This window comes from Oncorhynchus mykiss, chromosome 16 (assembly GCF_013265735.2).
Source record: "Oncorhynchus mykiss isolate Arlee chromosome 16, USDA_OmykA_1.1, whole genome shotgun sequence".
Classification (NCBI taxonomy): Eukaryota; Metazoa; Chordata; class Actinopteri; order Salmoniformes; family Salmonidae; genus Oncorhynchus; species Oncorhynchus mykiss.
Window position 1 is genome coordinate 54,561,113 of NC_048580.1, and position 19,983 is coordinate 54,581,095.

General features: G+C 41.5%; 1 protein-coding gene across 1 annotated transcript; it reads left to right on the forward strand.

Annotated features, from left to right (window-relative positions):
- Positions 1-909: 909 nt before the first annotated feature.
- Positions 910-5,463, forward strand: LOC110492312 (rho-related GTP-binding protein RhoA-B). The gene is made up of 5 exons (XM_021566527.2): positions 910-1,072; positions 2,957-3,114; positions 4,035-4,155; positions 4,378-4,508; positions 4,706-5,463. The coding sequence occupies exons 2-5, from the start codon at positions 2,959-2,961 to the stop codon at positions 4,877-4,879; spliced, it is 582 nt and encodes a 193-aa protein (XP_021422202.1). The 5' UTR covers positions 910-1,072; positions 2,957-2,958; the 3' UTR covers positions 4,880-5,463.
- Positions 5,464-19,983: the final 14,520 nt, after the last annotated feature.

Below are 19,983 nucleotides of genomic sequence, written 5' to 3' on the forward strand. Positions count from 1 at the left end.
ATGTAATTGGACTTACATTTGCATATATAATGAATGACAAGGGTTCATATTTTAAATTATATTTAAAAGTGATTAGTAATTTACAGAGTTGTTGTGTAATGCCAGAGACCAGTAACACTTAACTAGGAACAATAACACCAGTGACAAATCTGTAGACAAGATGGCATAGCTAAAATGGAGGCCACAGTTGCTCAAACCACACTTCTTAAATTCAAAATAAATCACTTAATCATGTGATTTGATCAATTATTTTAAAACGATGTCCTTTCCCTTACCATAAACTGTGTAACACCAGTGACACATCTTAAGGCCTCACATCAAATTAATCATCCAATTGCTAACGTGCTTTTCAAAACAGCCCTGGCTCCAATTAACCTTTGGCCCAGGAAAAAGTTGCCAAATGGTTGAATCTTTTCAAAGTGGTGCATTTTATAAAGGGTAACACCCCTCAGTGGTAACACCAGTGACATGGAATTGAGGGACAGCTATTCACAAAATTATTTTGAATAATGAGTTGATATTTATATTTGTTTTTAAGTAGGCCACAACATAAAGCTTATACTTTCTTTTGCTTTATGACATTTAAAGTGGGAGAAAAAAAAAACTTTTTTAAAATCAAAATATGTCACTAAACATCGACTCTAAAATATATACAAAACATGGTTTGCAATTTAACTGTCTTACATATGTTTTATTAACAATATACTTTGTCATTATCTGACACGAACTGTTTTTCCTGGTGGTTATGGCTGGGACAGCAAAGCCACCATTTTCGTAGAATGACCCAATGCGAAGGAAGGAAGCATAACCTGTCCACTTCTTGGGTCCTTTCTAACATTTATTTTGTGTGGAAAAAGTTTTGGAATGCAACTATTATTGAAAAACCAAATCAAAACGGTTTGGATGCTCATCGAAACCGGGTGACGTGCACGCGCAGGCGTGGCTCACGCTCGTCCCCGCCACCCCTCCCCCTCGCGTGCACACGCAAAGTAATTCAACATTGTATCGAAACGAGGGTTAACGGCGAAGCAAGACAGCCCTGGGAAAACGACTGCAGCCATCTAAACAACAGGTACAACTACTTTTGAAACACTTTTATCGAAATATGGCATCATTGGTGGAGTGTAATGGTAGGATAAATTGTTAGAAAGTGGTCCGGCCGTACATCGTCGTCGGTCTCGCATTTCGAAACGAGCCAGAGAGGACGACCTCAATAGTAGTAACGTTATACCGCGTCCGCACTGACTCAAGCTACTGGCTAGCAGCAGTAACCGTTGGAAAAGGATCTCCATTGTTTTTATCCTTCAAAAGAAATTGCCAGAACACTAGCTTTGCTAGAAACCTACCGTATCCCCACCAGCTAACTTTCTTAGGTAGTTAGTTAACGTATGCAGAAGCAAGTCAGTATTTGGAACCAACCGGCGTGTTAGTTTGTTGCTGTTATCTAGAGCAAGTTAGCCAACAACTAACGTTATCGGTTAGCCACCATCATCAACGGTGCCCCCATAATTCTGACCAGTTGGCTAGCTTGCTACGTTAGCTAACTGTGTTTTGTCAAGTAGCTAACGCTACTGTAGCGTCCTAGTAGTGAAGTTATGGTTATTAATTGTTTTACTATAACGTGTAATCCTGTAAATAAAGGTTATACAGTACTCTTCTCGCTACCTAACTGTAACAAACAAAACTTTGACTCTGATTGGGTGGCTTAGTTTGGCCCGGCCATAGATTTCAAGTATCCGTCTCTTTATTTTAGGTAACGTTGGTTAACTAGCTAGACAAGTTGTGGTCTAGGGTTGACCATTTTAATTTCACTTCAGATGGACCAGACACTGTTTTTCTGTTAGAGAGCTAGCGAAGTGAGTTTGTTGTGAATGGGGCCGCCCTTATACTGCGGACAACAGCCATCTGTTGATGCTTTGACGCCATCTTACCTAAACATTTGAATGATCCACCCTATGGGCAAAAATGCACCTAGTTACAGTAGCTTTAATGCCCGTCTATCCTAAGCAGTATTATAGTAGTAATTAATGTAATGTCAGCCAAAAAACTAAAAGCTGCTTGCCGTGCACCACTGTCTGATTTTGTCCTGTATGTGACTGCTTCAGAGAACCCATCTTATGTGGCGTTTGACTAATGGGGACATCACCTTAATGATTACTAGGATACAGCTTTGGCACATACTTCACTTCTACAATCACATGATGTCCACAGGATCAGTGTGCTGGTAGTCAAATAACCAGTCAAATGTATAATGGTTATACATGGCACTACTAGCTAAATGTTGTCAAGACCTATTCTGGAAGTAGTCTAAACATAAGAGTTGGGGACTGTACATCAGAGTTGGTGCGTTCGGTCACACATGTCCCTCAGTCTAAAAATACATGGGGCATGTTTTCCACCTTGAATGCACCATTCATTGTCAGTCCTGACTTGTGATCCTAACATTCAGCAACTAGTTTAACGTGAGCAGCAATACGATCACTGAATGGATGGGCTGATTCTCTTTCCCTCTTTGCTGTCAATTTCCTTGCACACACATTTACCTGAGGAAACTTACTCAACAGTTATTAGTGGAGATTACCGGCGTCATGTGTAGAACATATACCATACCTGCAGTTTGTTCTGGATCATGCCAGTTTTGATAGAGCCTGGTTAACATTGGTTGTTGATGTCTTCTAAGACATGGATGGATAGGACCAGCTGGTTAAAGTTCAAAGTAAATTATCCCTTTAACCTCAGGTGTTGAAGGCAAGTGTGTTCCCCCAATAAGCCCCACTGGGAGAAATCGTTTGAGGATACAAGTGTGACTTAGCTTTGCGAATCTTCACAATTGTGTTGTGTCCAGTCAATCCACTACATTGATCCTATTTGAGACCACAGCAGTTATAAAACCTGTTTAATATAAGGCTGTTGGCTTGCTTGTGTTTCTTCATGCATTTTATTTCTCTCTTCTCAGGCATGGCAGCGATTCGTAAGAAGCTGGTGATTGTGGGAGATGGTGCTTGTGGGAAGACCTGTCTGTTGATAGTCTTCAGTAAAGACCAGTTCCCTGAGGTCTACGTACCCACTGTCTTTGAGAACTATGTGGCTGACATTGAGGTGGACAGCAAACAGGTAATGAATACAGACTCAACAACATACTTTTTTTTATTTCTCAGTTGACGGTGTAAACAAGGTTAGGTGAATTACGTAGCCCTAATTGCTAGCTGGTTTTCAAGGTCGCTTCACTGTGTTTAATAGTACTGGTCTTGGCTATCATGGTATCGACTTGTTGAGATTGGGCTACATTTATCTGTAGCTATAGGGGCAGATGGGTATAATGGTATGGCACATGTTTGTTCAGTTAACCAGGTATAGAAACATATTAGGTGCAGCATATGCTTCTGAATGATGTAAGGAATATTTATTCTAAAGTTGTATTGTAAGACCCCATGGCACCGCATTATATTGCGGCCTGTGTGAGCTATAAACCCAGGTTTCCTGGCCTCAATGTGGCTCGGCTATAAATCTGGGACATCTAGATTTGATAGGCTGAATGAATTCTGCTTACGTCATGTCATACTAGAAGTAGAAGTGTCTTGCTCTAATTTGCTTTCCCCATTTAACAACCGAGAAGGGCAAGTAGCTTTCTATTAACCCTTTAGTGTGTCACACCGATGAATGTCTTCAAGAAATGTCCAGTTATTCATTTTCAAAGAGTGGCTCTTATCAGAGATGTGATTTTTCCTGATTTGCTGGGAGTTTGTTTTTCTGATATTGTCCTCTTTTCATTCCTCATTGAAGTTGGCCTACACCTAAAAGTAATATCCAATTATCCTGATTTCCTGTGTGTTCATGAAAGTCTGTGGTAGACAGACGTCATTAACTGTACAATGTACATTTTACTGAATCAATGTGTCCAAGGTTGTCTATGGTTTATTTCTCTTGCCAGAGGTTTGCTGATTAACCCAGTCACTAGAACAGCTGACATACACTTGCCACTTCAAGCATATCTGTATGAGGGTTAACATTAGTTGTTGTCTACTCTGTACTAGGTGGAGCTGGCTCTGTGGGATACAGCTGGCCAAGAGGACTACGACAGGCTTCGCCCCCTCTCCTACCCCGACACTGACGTCATCCTCATGTGCTTCTCCATTGACAGCCCAGACAGCTTGGGTGAGCTTACACACTCACTCTCTTGCTGTCATCCGCACAAGGTTTCCTTTTATAGGTGGGTTGTTCAGCCCATTCTGACTAGTGAAGTACTCTCTCACACATCCAATACGCACAGGACAGCAATAGCTCTTCTACACCTCCTTCCTCCGGTACACTACCCCATATCTTCCCAAATGTGTTGGTGTGTGCTTGTCTGACCCTTGACCCTTTGATTCCGTACAGAGAACATTCCAGAGAAGTGGACTCCAGAGGTCAAACACTTCTGTCCAAACGTTCCCATCATCCTCGTAGGCAATAAGAAGGACCTGCGCAATGATGAACACACACGCCGGGAGCTGGCCAAGATGAAGCAGGTACGTAGAAAGGACAGGCACATTTTTTACCTCCCTCTACAAACTCGTGGGATTATAAACAAACTGGGATGAGAGAAAAAATGACCACGTTGGCTACAAAGCTTTCGGGAAAAGTCACCCTAAACTATGTCACTCTTTCCGCATGATATGGTCAATGCTTTTTGGATGTCCTGACGGTGCCTCTTAACTCTCTGTAGGAGCCAGTGAAGCCAGAGGAGGCCCGTGACATGGCCAACCGGATCGGAGCGTTCGGCTATATGGAGTGCTCGGCCAAGACGAAGGATGGCGTGCGGGAGGTGTTTGAGATGGCCACCAGGGCGGCACTACAGGCCCGGCGAGGAAAGAAAAGCAATAAATGTCTCCTTCTGTAGACTGTATGACAGGACTCAGTCCCTGTACCAGGGGCTCTGGCAAGTGTGTGGATGGACAAAGGGGGTTGGATAAGCACCTGTTTACATCTCACCAACCCCCCGACCCCCTCACACTTGCCGACCGACCGTTGGAGCTCGTGTCCTTGCTTTGGGAGATGATCTTAGATCGTATAATTTTTTTGTTGATGTTTGGTTTTTATTCATCTTATTTTTTTAAGTCATGGTAAACATTTATCAGTATTTAAATTTCACCTGCCAAATGCTGTTGTTGGGGCAGTCGTGAGAAGGGCTGGCCTCTGGACTGCCAGTCAAGTGCTCTGTCTGCCTGGACTCTGGGCTGGCTGCCGTTTCTTTGTTTGGAACACACAGGGCTGAACTCCTTTAAGTCTCTTATGTACAAATCATTTTAGTTTTTGGATGTGAAACCGTAAAGTAAGTGTTGAAATGAATAAACAGGAAAACATGTATGCAAATCTGTAAATATAAGACGTGGGTATATTCATATGTATACACATACATGACTGGAACTGTATTTGTAAACTAGCCTTGGTTACATTGTGTAATAAATTACTTTCTATAACACATTTCCTTTTTTGTTGTGGGAATTGAAGGGCTACAATTTGCTTTGTCGTGCAAGGATGCTTTTCAGAGATGTTACGGTCCAGTGCAGCTGTTATCTATATATCAAAGCATTTCAGAAGTACCTTTTGTGATTGTTCTCAATGAAAATAGTCAAAAAGAAACAGTTTCTTAGCAAAGGGTAGTTTCTCAAGCAATCATTTTCATTGGACTGTCGAAGTGATCTGAGTGGGGAGGGGGAAATGAGCTGTTATTGGCATAGAGTTTAGGAACTCTTATTGGTCTAAATGTTTTGCATGCTGATGTCACCATGGAAGACTAAAAGTCAATGGGTGTGTTTGAGTGGAACATTTGGTCACTGCCTTTCAAAGTGTTGCAATATGGGGATAAAAATTGTCCAGCCTGCATGTTGAACTTAGCACAAAGCATGTGATCAAAGGTAATGACGTTTTGACTGCACATCTCTGCAGTTGCTCTTCAACTTCCTCCTGCAGCCAACACCTGCATTGTGGGAGGCTCTATTGTCAACCAATCATTAGGGTGTTTTTGTTTGACCCACCTGAATGTTACCAATGATGTGACTGAAACAGGAACTTGGCTGCAATTCATGTATTCAGTGGATATGTTCAAATTAATGTGATATGAGGCTCATTCTCTAACCAATTGATTGTACAATGTACACTTGTCAGTTTGTGAGTGTGTGATATGGGGATTGGAGACATGTTAATTTTGACATAAAGAAAAAACGTGCGTGCTTTTTTGAGCCGTGCTTTTGGGAAACCACATCGGTGTCTGACTCTCGGCTGTCGCAGAGTGCACCTCCCCCGACTTCACTCCTCGACTTTGGTCTACAGTTGGTTGCTTTCGGTTTACCACTCGAACAAGCCCAAAGGGTGCATTCGACATTGCAGCCGACTTTAAAGGAGTGTCCAGACAGACTGATCTACAAATCACTTGGCATCCTAAATAACTACTCAATATTATCAGTGGTCACAATTTACCAATGATACATCACGGTTTCGATGCTCTCGAACACGACCCATCCCACTAAAATAGGCTGAAATTTCAGGCAGTCTTTTCAAACAGCTCTTACAATAAAAGGGCATTATACTTTTTCACCATTTCACCGTGTTATTCCAACCTCAGTGTGGAAATATAAAACAGGAAAATCTATTTTTTACCTTTAAAGTAACTGTCCAGTTCATATTCTGTTAACTCATACCCACATAATTTTGTTGCCTCGTGGCCAAAGCATAAATTGGATAAAAACACTTATATCCCAAACAGACCGTTTAAAAAATGCTTGCTGTTTCCTCATATAACATGGTGTCATTGGCTGAGCTGGCCAGTCAGTGGTCTACTCTTATGAATATTTTAAACCCACACCATTCCAACACAGAAAAGCTGCATTTTAACATACTTAATTACTGTTTTCTTTGGAAGGAACACTATTTCACTCATATTGTAAATAATTAAAGGTCATACTTTATAGAAATCTGGAAACACTGGACAGTTTCTTTAAAGGTTGAGAACCACCTACAAGTGCTGAAGGAAAGTGTCACCTGACAATCAATTAAGCACACAATTTATTTTACAAAGACCTTTTTAAATCAGCAGATGTTACAAAATGCTTTACAGATACAGTGAGCTACAAAAGTATTGGAACAGTTCAAATGTTAATGTTGTTTTGGTACTCCCGCACTTTGGATTTAAAATGATAAAAATGATACAACATTCACAACGTATTCAGACACCTTCCCTTTTCCACATTTTTGTTGTGTTACAGCCTTAATCTAAAATTGATTAAATAAAAACATTTCCTCGTCAATCTACAAACAATACCCCTTAATGACAAAACAAAAACAGTTTTTTTGAAATTTTTGCAAATGTATTAATAATAAAAAAAACAGAAGTACCTTATTTACATAACCATTCAGACCCTTTGCTATGAGACTCGAAATTGAGCTCAGGTGCATCCTGTTTCTAATGATCATCCTTGATATTTCTACATGTTTCTACAACTTGATTGGAGTCCACCTGTGGTAAATTCAATTGATTGGACATGATTTGGAAAGGCACACACCTGTCTAGATAAGGTCTCACAGTTGACAGATCATGTCAGAGCAAAAACCAAGCCATGAGGTCGAAGGAATTGTCCGTAGAGCTCAGAGAAAGGATTGTGTCAAGGCACAGATCTGGGGAAGGGTACTAAAAAATGTCTGCAGCATTGAAGGTCCCAAAGAATACGTTGGGGGAAAAGGGCCTTGGTCAGGGAAGTGACCAAGAACCAGATGGTCACTCTGACAGAGCTCCAGAGTTCCTCTGTGGAGATGGGAGAACCTTCCAGAAGGACAATCAGCTCTGCAGTACTCCACCAATCAGGCCTTTATGTTGGCCAGATGGAAGCCACTCCTTTCTAAAATGCACATAACAGCGTGCTTGGAGTTTGCCAAAAGGCACCTAAAGGACTATCAGACCATGAGAAACAAGATTCTCTGGTCTGATGAAACCAAGATTGAACTCTGGCCGGAATTCCAAGCGTCACGTCTGGAGGAAACCTGGCACCATCCCTACGGTGAAGCATGATGGTGGCGGCATCATGCTGTGGGGATGTTTTTCAGCGTCAGGGACAGGGAGACTAGTCAGGATTGAGGGAAAGATGAACAGAGCAATTTACAGAGAGGTCCTTGATGAAAACCTGCTGCAGAGCACTCAGGACCTCAGATTGGGGCGAAGGTTCACCTTCCAACAGGACAACGACCCTAAGCACACAGCCAAGACAACACAGGAGGGGCTTTGTGACAAGTCTCAATGTCCTTGAGTGGCCCAGCCAGAGTCCAGACTTGAACCAGATCTGAAACCTGAAAATAGCTCTGTAGTGACACTCCCCATCCAACCTGAAAGAGCTTGAGAGGATCTCCAGAGAAGAATGGGAGGAGTACGGGTACAACAAAGCTGGGACCCAGTGTCTCCTGACCCCTCCTGTCTCAACCTCCAGTATTTATGCTGCAGTAGTTTATGTGTCGGGCGGCTAGGGTCAGTTTGTTATATCTGGAGTACTTCTCGTGTTCTATCCGGTGTCCTGTGTGAATTTAAGTATGCCCTCTCTAATTCTCTCTTTCTCTCTTTCTTTCTCTCTCTCGGAGGACCTGAGCCCTAGGACCATGCCTCAGGACTACCTGACATGATGACTCCTTGCTGTCCCCAGTCCACCTGGCCGTGCTGCTGCTCCAGTTTCAACTGTTCTGCCTGTGATTATTATTATTTGACCATGCTGGTCATTTATGAACATTTGAACATCTTGGCCATGTTCTGTTATAATCTCCACCCGGCACAGCCAGAAGAGGATTGGCCACCCCACATAGCCTGGTTCCTCTCTAGGTTTCTTCCTAGGTTTTGGCCTTTCTAGGGAGTTTTTCCTAGCCACCATGCTTCTACACCTGCATTGCTTGCTGTTTGGGGTTTTAGGCTGGGTTTCTGTACAGCAATTTGAGATATCAGCTAATGTACAAAGGGCTATATAAATACATTTGATTTGATTTGATTTGAGAGACTGAAAAACATATTGTATCTCAAGGCCGTCACTGTTAAACAGCCATCACTAACAGAGAGGCTGCTACCTACATACAGACTCAAATCAAATGCCACTTTAATAAATTGGTCACTAGTCACTTTAAATAATGCCACTTCAATAATGTTTACACATCTTACATTACTCATCTCATACGTATATACTGTATCTTATACCATCTATTGCATCTTGCCTATGCCGTTTGGTCATAGCTCATACATTTATTTATATGTACATATTTTTTATTCCAACCCTTTAGATTTGTGTTTATTAGGTAGTTGTTGTGGAATTGTTCGATTTCTTGTTTGATATTACTGCACTGTCAGAACTAGAAGCACAAGCATTTCGCTACACTCACATTAACATGTGCTAACCATGTGTATGTGACTAAGAACATTTGATTTGATTTGAAGAAGACTCGAGGCTGAAATTGCTGCCAAAGGTGCTTCAACAAAGTACTGAGTAAAGGGTCTGAATACTTATGTAAATGTAAAAACAAAATTGTAAATATTTCTAAAAACCTGTTTTGCTTTGTCAACATGGGGTATTGTGTGTAGATTGATGAGGGGGGAAAGCAACGTAACAAAATGTTGAAAAAGTCAATGGGTCTGAGTACTTTTCGAATGCATTTGGTTCCATAATCATAGAACACAATGACCACATCATGCTTGTGACTCTACACATTTCTTGGATGCATTTTCTGTTTGTTTTCGTTGTGTTTCACATTATTTTGTGCACAATAGAAATTAATGGTACATAATGTATTGTGTCATTATGGAGTCACTTTTATTGTAAAAAAGAATAGCATATGTTTCTCAACAATTCTACATTAATGTGGATGCTACAATGATTAGGAATAATCCTGAATGAATCATGAATAAGGATGAGTGAGAAAGTTACAGATGCACAGATATCATACCCCCAAGGCATGCTACCTAACCTCTCATTATTAGGAGAGACCAGGGTTGGTTGTAAAACTTTTCAGCTTTTCGTCAGTTTTCGTCAGTTTCTCAGAGATCATTTATGGTAGTGTACTCAAAACTTTATACAAACAACCTACACCTGTCCTTTACAAATTGGTGAGGTTATTATTTGAAGTCAGAAGTTTACATACACTAAAGCTGACTGTGGCTTTAAACAGCTTGGAAAATTCCAGAAAATTATGTCATGGCTTTAGAATCTTCTGAAAGGCTAATTGACATCATTTTAGTCAATTAGAGGTGTACCTGTGGATGTATTTCAAGGCCTACCTTCAAACTCAGTGTCTCTTTGCTTGACATCATGGGAAAATCAAAAAAATCAGCCAAGACCTCAGAAAACAAACTATAGACCTCCACAAGTCTGGTTCATCCTTGGGAGCAATTTCCAAATGCCTGAAGGTACCACGTTGATCTGTACAAACAATAGTACGCAAGTATAAACACCATGGAACTAGGCAGCCATCATACTGCTCAGGAAGGAGGCGCGTTCTGTCTCCTAGAGATGAATGTACTTTGGTGCGAAAAGTGCAAATCAATCCCAGAACCAACAGCAAAGGACCTTGTGATGATGCTGGAGGAAACCGATACAAAAGTATCCACAGTAAAATGAGTCCTATATCGACATAACCTGAAAGGCTAATCAGCTAGGAAGAAGCCACTGCTTCAAAACCGCCATAAAAAAAGCCAGACTACGGTTTGTAACTGCACATGGGGACAAAGATTGTACTTTTTGGAGAAATGTCCTCTGGTCTGATGAAACAAAAATAGAATTGTTTGGCCATAATGACCATCGTTATGTTTGGAGGAAAAAGGTTGAGGCTTGCAAGCCGAAGAACACCATCCCAACCGTGAAGCACGGGGGTGGCAGTATCATGTTGTGGGGGTGCTTTGCTGCAGGAGGGACTGGTGCACTTCACAAAATAGATGGTATCATGAGATAGAAAAATGATGTGGATATATTGAAGCAACATCTCAAGACATCAGTCAGGAAGTTAAAGCTTGGTTGCTAATGGGTTTTCCAAAGGGACAATGACCCCAACCATACTTCCAAAGTTGTGGCAAAATGACTTAAGGACAACAATGTCAAGGTATTGGAGTGGCCATCACAAAGCCCTGACCTCAATCCTATAGAAAATGTATGGGCAGAACTGGAAAAGCTGGTGCGAGCAAGGAGACCTACAAACCTGACTCAGTTACACCAGCATTGTCAGGAGGAATGGGCCAAAATTCACCCAACTTATTGTGGGAAGCTTGTGCAGGCTACCCGAAACATTTGACACAAGTTAAACAATTTAAAGGCAATGCTACAAAATACTAATTGAGTGTATGTAAACTTCTGACCCACTGGGAATGTGATGAAAGAAATAAAAGCTTAAATAAATCATTGTATCCACTATTATGCTGACATTTCACATTCTTAAAATAAAGTTGTGATCCAAACTGAACTAAGTCAGTGATTTTTTTATTAGGATTAAATGTCAGGAATTGTGAAAAACTGAGTTTAAATGTATTTGGCTAAGTTGTATGTAAACTTCCGACTTCAACTGTATATGTAAATCTGCAAATGCATGGTGTTGTCATATATACGAGGAGTGAAGTGTTACAATTTACCCCATGTTCTGGGTTAGTTATAACAGTGCTTGGGATGAACAGAATGTAACATAATGAAAAGTGCATAAATCATGACATGCAACTAATTATTGAATGACTTTATTGAGACCATGAGAGCCACATTGCCATGTTTAACATTTTGTTTGGCAGAAATAATAATAAATACATATAATAAAGTTTTATTATTTTACCCTCCACTAAATGGTCTTTCTCAACCAAACAACAACTAGGCTAAACTAAACACCTGAATGTTTGTGGTGTGTCTGTTTGTATGTGTGTGTGTGTGCGTGTGACTGAATGTTGGACATTTTCGCTTAATCAGAGTTAAAGTTGTGACAGTGCTGTCATGGGGTACAGGCTTGGTGGGACCATATTTTGCATCCTTAGCACTGCACCCAGACCTCCTTGGACTTAGAATTTTTAAAGTGCTCCATGCACACAATGGAGAAGTTTTCCTCGTTGGAGGGACTTGAATCTTCTGCATCAATATGCTCTGTTTTGGCTTTTTTTCTTATACAGGACAGTTTTTTGTTGTTGTTCAGTGTGGTTTGTCTTGGCTTGCTTCTTTCCAGTTTTTTGTTGTTGTTCAGTGTGGTTTGTCTTGGCTTGCTTCTTTCCAGTTTTTTGTTGTTGTTCAGTGTGGTTTGTCTTGGCTTGCTTCTTTCCAGTTTTTTTGTTGTTGTTCAGTGTGGTTTGTCTTGGCTTGCTTCTTTCCAGTTTTTTTGTTGTTGTTCAGTGTGGTTTGTCTTGGCTTGCTTCTTTCCAGTTTTTTTTCGGCAACGAATTGTATTTTTGTCTTCTGAGTGCTTTACTTTTTATGCTGTTCTTCCAGTGACTGCTTGGTGGATGTATCTTCCTACCTTTTGTTGTAATTTTCCTGCACCCTGGTTTTGGGAAGGGGCGTACATCAACTGGGTTGTAATCAGAACAGTAATCAGGTTTTTCCCATCACATCCTGGTATGTGGGGAGGTGTCCTGTGAAGTGGCTTGAGAGGTGGCCTGGAAGGCAGCTGGAGAGGTGGCCTGGAAGGCAGCTGGAGAAGTGGCCTGGAAGGCTGTTGGAGCAGTGGCCTGGAAGGCAGCTGGAGAGGTGGCCTGGAAAGCTGTTGGAGAGGTGGCCTGGAAGGCAGCTGGAGAAGTGGCCTGGAAGGCAGCTGGAGAGGTGGCCTGGAAGGCAGTGGGCACAGTGGCCTGAGTGGTGGCTGAAGAGGTGACCTGGGAGGAAGCTGGCAAGGCCAGTGTGTCAGCTGGAGCAGGGCGATCAGTGACAAGTGAGGGTACAAAGTCACATTCCTGAAATATATCAGGGTTGTATGGCCAAATGCCAGTGCAGCTGAACCCAGCCTGTACATTGATGGGTGTTGTGGCACCTGGAAGTGTTGTTTTGACAATGCCTGGAATGTCATATATGGTCATGGTCTTTCCGGGGTTCATCCTCATCCAGGCATCACTGGCAGAGTTCACCATTTTCTTCAATGGCCCGTACACACTCCTTTCCAGGAGCTGGAGCTTGTGTGAGTGTGGGGGGAAAGAAAGCAAGACTATACCAGAGCGCCTACAGAAATGAATGGCCCTGATTGACAGGTGTGAGTTGTGGTTGAAGGACCACCTTCCTTTCCAGGCTGAAATTGGTATGTTTGGCGAAGTGTTCAAGGAAAATGAGGAAGTCATCCTCCTGCATCCAGCAAGATCCATTTCCACTTCCAACACATCCAAATGATCAATCCCGTACAAAGTGGACCTGGTTTACCTTTTGCATGGGAAAACAATTGTTGGGGGGATAGAATTTCCTATTGCATTGCCACGTTTGTACTATGGTTATTCCTGTCTTGTCAATATTCCATATGTCATTCCCAGTGGTGATCTGTCATTCAGGGCAGGTTCGGCATTCCAAACCATGTGTTTAATAAGTTGAGAGGTCTCCAATTTTTACTGAAATGTAATTATATCCCTGAAAGATTACCTGTTAAATTGGCTAGATTTCATCAACAATCTTTAATGTCCTGGAAAATATGTTTCCTGCACAATTTTTCCCCACATTAAGCTCTTTTGTGGAATAATTCAGACATAACTGTAAGGAATAAGTCATTGTTCTACCCCAGCTGGCATGAGAGGAATAGTGACTTTGTTCTTGATGTTTTCGGCAACAGGGGTAATATTCTTTCATATGAACAATTTACAACATTGAATGAGTTTCCAATACTTTTCAGATAGTTTATTTCTGTGATCAAAGCCATTCCCAGTGGTCTTACTACACTAATGGAAACGCATCTTAGCTTTGGTGATGATCACTGAGCTTATCCACAACTCAGTTTGGAAGGCGTGGGTTTACTTGAGAAATCTTGTGGTAACAAATACACGAGACACATTTTCCATTCATAGAACCAACATTGTCTGGAAAAAAAGCTTGGTTGATGCCTTACAAATATTGTATACCAAACTAATTTAAGGAAGTGCACCTTAAGATTCTACATAAGATTTATCCATGTAATTCTATGTTATCCAAATGTGCTGATTTTGATATCTGCGTTTTCTTGTGAAAAAGAAGGTGGAAATCTGACTCACTTGTTCTATGAATGTAAATCTTTTCTGATATCGAATACAATTGCACATTACAATTGCACATTAATTGACATATTTTTTACAATATTAATTGAATATATTTATTTTAATGTAATTGACATATATATATATTTTTTTTTTCTATTTTATGATTTTTCTTTTTTGTATGTTTTTAGTATTTTGTTTATACCTGTGTTTTGTTTTGTTAGACATGTTTGATGTAGGGATGTAAGTTGTTGATAATTTTGGATAATTCAGTAAATACATTTTTAAAAAGGAATTGCAAGTGTTACAACTATCCTGTGTTACTACCATCCCGGGTCCCCCCTACAATAACAGGGGAGGTTAGCATTTGGGGGGGGGGGTATGCTTTTTGTTGCGGATAAAAGCCTGTGCGTGATGATTTAGTGCACATAAAAATAACTTTTGCTGTTAAATTCCCATGTTCCGAGTAAAAAATACATGTTAAATAGGTTTCTATCGCATTTTCAACTCTACTGATTGATTTGTCATTTAAAATATTTCATCGAATGTGCCCACTCTGGTATTGGCAAGTGGCCTATATCCAACAGCTCGCAGATACAGTGCGGGTATAGCCTATATTATGAGATGACTATGGACAAAAGAGCGAGATTACTTTAATTTGTCAAATGTCAGCCAAGCGTCGATCATCATGTCACCAGAATAATACCCTCCATATTTATTGGAAAGGGACCTCAAACTCATCACACTTTCACCAACCACCCTGTGAAGTTCATCATCATGTATTTTATCTGTAGGCTAATAAACTGCATGATTTCCGAGTCATAGTGTTCCACGTTTACTTCAATATGATCATGGTTATTATATCAATAGTTGCACATAAAAGCGTGTCCACCGCAATTGTTCGCATAATTCATTGTATCGACATAAAAAGATCCCACTTTGTGTAGCCTATTTTATTTTGTCGATATTTCCATCAGGCCTGTCATGACATTTTATTTATCCGACATGTAGGCCACTTTACTCGCATAAAAAGGTTGGATGGAAACCTGGTTATTCTACCGTTGAGACAATTCAGTCTGCTTCGAGCTTCAATATCAATCTGCTTTCAAGGATGCAACTGAAAAGTTCTGAAAATATATAACAGACAACCAACCATTGCAGCAGAAAAATCTGACACAGTTGCTAAAAAGGAAGAAACCTCGTCACCGAGCCCCCACCCCCTTAGCCGGTCACACCACACATCTCGTAAAAGGCCGAAGTATTGCACAGCTTCGCTCTTTCTTGCGCAAGGCATTAGCGGAGCGGTGACGTGGGCTAGAACTGGAAAATCCTGCGCCTCCGCCGACTTTTCATTCTCGGACGGTTCTCTCACAGCCTCCACCACTGAGACCAGTTTAGTAGCCCTGTGCAGTCAAACGGCGTGTTTATATACTAGGCTATTTTTAGCCTTGACGAGTGAAACTATATTGAACCAATATGAGCTCTTCTTTCCCTGAGCCGCCCAATGAGGGAGAGAGGGGGTTTGGAGGCGGGTAACACAACGAGTATCTGTAGTGAGTGACTGGCTGGGAAGACTTGAGACTGATTTTAATTTCAGCGTTTAATTTCCTTCCCGAAACGACACGAATTGCCCTGATTCACCAGCGCCCAAAATTCTTGGACTCCCACAGATGAAAAACACCAAGCCCATGGTCAGGTCATCTGTCTGAACTATGTTTCTGACATTTTGTTGCTTCTGGAAAGTCAAGAAGATGGGCCATTCCCACTGCCGACTGAAGTCACCTATGTCAATCCACAAATTACTTACTCAGCCCCCCCCCCCCCCCAAAAAAAAAACGACAAAATAAAAGCATCCGAACATCTAGACCTATTTTTGCCTAGTACTCTCTAATATATAAACCATATTGAATATTATATAATATAACCAAGAAAATAGATTAGACATGAATAGTAATTCCATGCAGTACTGGCACCATCGAGAGCATCCTGACTGGTTTGAATCACTGCCTGGCAAGGCAACTGCTCGGCCTCTGACCGCAAGTCACTACAGAGGCTAGTGCAAACAGCCCAGTACATCACTGGGGCCAAGCTTCCTGCCATCCAGGACCTCTATACCAGGCGGTGTCAGAGGAAGGCCCTAAAAATGGTCAGAGACTCCAGCCACCCTAGTCATAGACTGTTCTCTCTGCTACCGCACGGCAAGCGGTACCGGAGCGCCAAGTCTAGGTCCAAAAGGCTTCTTAACAGCTTTTACCCCCAAGCCACAATACTCCTGAACAGCTAATCAAATGGCTACCTGGACTATTTGCATTGACCCCCCCCCCCCCCCCCCCACCCCCCCCTTTTACGCTGCTGCTACTCTCTGTTTATTATCTATGCATAGTCACTTTAACTCGACATACATGTACATGTTACCTCGACTAACCAGTGCCCCTGCACAGTGACTCTGTACAGGTACCCGCTGTATAAAGCCTTGTTATTGTTATTTTACTGCTGTTCTTTAATTCATTATTTGTAAAAAAAAAAATTATGCTTATCTATTTTTTTATTTAACACTTATTTTTCTTAAAACTGTATTGTTGTTTAAGGGCTTGTAAATAAGCATTTCACTGTAAGGTCTACACTTGTTTTCAGTGCATGTGTGAAATACAATTTGATTTGATTTTTAAGAACTCAGTTCGTGGGGCTCAATATCCTATTGAGAGTTAGAAAATTAGTCTAGCCAGCTATCTAAACTTGTGCTTCTACCCCTGCATTGCTTGCTGTTTGGGATTTCAGGTTGGGTTTCTGTACAGCACTTTGATATATCAGCTGATGTAAGAAGAGCTATATAAATACATTTGAATTGTAATAATCATGGCCGAATACTGACCAAGCACACAGGACACGTGCCCAGGGGCCCTGACCTCCAGTGGGCCCCACTGATTTTGTTAGTCACTCTCACTCAGATATCATTAACATGGCATAAGTCATGTCAAAAGGCTTATAATTTCAGGAAATTAGCTTTAAAACTGAAAAAATGTTTCTCCGCACTGTGGCAAAATGGGTAGAATTGCAGGAAATTAACTTTAAAAAGTAAAACATTTTCTCCTCCATCAAGAGGGGAGGCCACTAAACCAAATCTCGCTTAAGGGGACACTACTTGCCATGAGAAGGCCTCTCTCTCATGATTCCATGCCTGTTCTTCCATCACTTATTCAAATGTATCAAATAAAACATCCCATTAAGCATCCTAGACAATCTCTCTCTCTCTCTCTCTCTCTCTCTCTCTCTCTCTCTCTCTCACACACACACACACACACACACACACACACACACACACCACACACACGCACACACACACACAGCTGCCGAAGAGCGCACACTTGAGCGTCTTTCTATGGTCCTATCATCCCTCCTTTCTGCATTTTCTTTCTATGGTCCTATCATCCCTCCTTTCTTCATGTTCTTTCTCTGGTCCTATCATCCCTCCTTTCTGCATGTTCTTTCTATGGTCATATCATCCCTCCTTTCTGCATGTTCTTTCTATGGTCCTATCATCCCTCCTTTCTGCATGTTCCGTTTCCCATTCCTAGATTGTATTAGGCCTTATAACATCTGCTGCCTACAAGTGTCACCCATACCCCATCCCAAAGGGCTGTAAAATGGTGAGTAAGATAGCTCAGATATGACTTTGTGTAAAGAAGTGGCTTTGGTGTGCGACTTTCTTGTCCGACCCCGACTTGTCCTTCGTCCACCGGCATAGGTGACAAGAGACCTACATGTTGATAATTAATCCTATATGCGAAAACGCTTAAAAATTAAGTTGAACACAGTACATAATTATCGTGGCGATCAGTAGGCCCATTAATGGTTTATTATCAATTAGCAGGTTATTATGGTCAGACGGCCATTGGATAGTTGTATAAATTATTTTGAACTCTCTCCAAATTGCCTCCACAGGTGAGTGATAGACAGACAGTTGATAGTGTGATCCCTTATTGTCACATAACTATTGTAGGCCTATTGGACACTGTGTTAACTAACCTCTAAACGAGCTTCAATGCCATACAACACTCCTTCTGTGGCCTCCAACTGCTCTTAAAAGCTAGTAAAACCAAATGCATGCTTTTCAACTGTTCGCTGCCCACACCCACCCGCCCGACTAGCATCACCACCCTGGACGGTTCTGACCTAGAATATGTGGACAACTATAAATACCTAGGTGTCTGGCTAGACTGTAAACTCTCCTTCCAGACTCATATTAACCATCTCCAGTCCAAAATCAAACCTAGAATCAGCTTTCTATTTTGCATCAAAGCCTCCTTCACTCACGCCGCCAAACTTACCCTAGAAAAACTGACTATCCTATCGATCCTCGACTTCGGCGATGTCATCTACAAAATAGCTTCCAATACTCTACTCAGCAAACTGGATGCAGTCTATCACAGTGCCATCCGTTTTGTTACCAAATCACCTTATACCACCCACCACTGCGACCTGTATGCTCTAGTCGGCTGGCCCTCGCTACATATCTGTCGCCAGACCCACTGGCTCCAGGTCATCTATAAGTCTATGCTAGGTAAAGCTCCGCCTTAGCTCAGCTCACTGGTCACGATAACAACACCCACCCGTAGCACGCGCTCCAGCAGGTATATCTCACTAATCATCCCCAAAGCCAACACTTTATTTGGTCGCCTTTCCTTCCAGTTCTCTGCTGCCAGTACTGGAACAAATTGCGAAAATCACTGAAGATGGATACTTATATTTCCCTCACCAACTTTAAACATCAGCTATCTTAGCAGCTAAACGATTGCTGCAGCTGTACATAGTCCATCTGTAAATAGCCCACCCAATCTACCTACCTCATCCCCATACTGTTTTATTTACTTTTCTGCTCATTTGCACACCGGTATCTCTACTTGCACATCATCATCTGCTCATTTATCACTCCAGTGTTAATCTGCTAAATTGCCTAAATTGGCCTATTTATTGCCTACCTCCTCATGCCTTTTGCACACACTGAATATAGACTTTCTTTTTTTCTACTGTGTCATTGACTTGTTTATTGTGTTATTGGCTTGTTTATTCCATGTTATTCCATGTGTAACTCTGTGTTCTTGTCTGTGTCACACTGCTTTACTTTATCTTGGCCAGGTCGCAGTTGTATTCAATCTCATGTTCAATATTCAATCTCATGCAACGAAACCAAGATAATGCACATCCTGTGCCCAGTCCCAAGACAATGTCGTTTAACCAGTTCTTTATATAGCAGTGCTTTGGATAGGGGTCGTTTTTGGGACATGAGAAGCTGCAACGTTTTTATTATTTTCCAGTCTTGCAGCGACGCACTTCGGTAAATTAATGTAGATGCACTTTGGCTCAAATGGTGTTGGCCACTGAGTGGTCTGAGCCACATGGGGGCGCCAAGACCCTATGATTATCAAAAGGACATTGAGTAGTCGTGACCCATATTTTGAGCACGGAAGTGGTCTGGAGTTGAATTCTTACAAGCGTCTCCTGGCACACCAAAAGCTGAAATATACAAGGACAACAGGAGGTCAGGAAAGGGTAAAGGAGAATTAGCCTAGTTAAAGCAAAATATAACTTGTAATCTTTGGGTCACACTTAACATTACAAGTGATGAACATCCCACAGAAAACTTTGACCATGATTTAAAAATGTAAAACGTCTTTCCTCGTTTTACTCATTCCCATGTCCTTTCAGTTCAGCTCAATATTTACCCTGGCCATTTTCAATGTTGTGATGTTGCCTCTAGAATTGGAATCTTCCTTCTCTCTCTTTTTGAACTTCTTGGCCTCTTTCTTCTGTTCCCT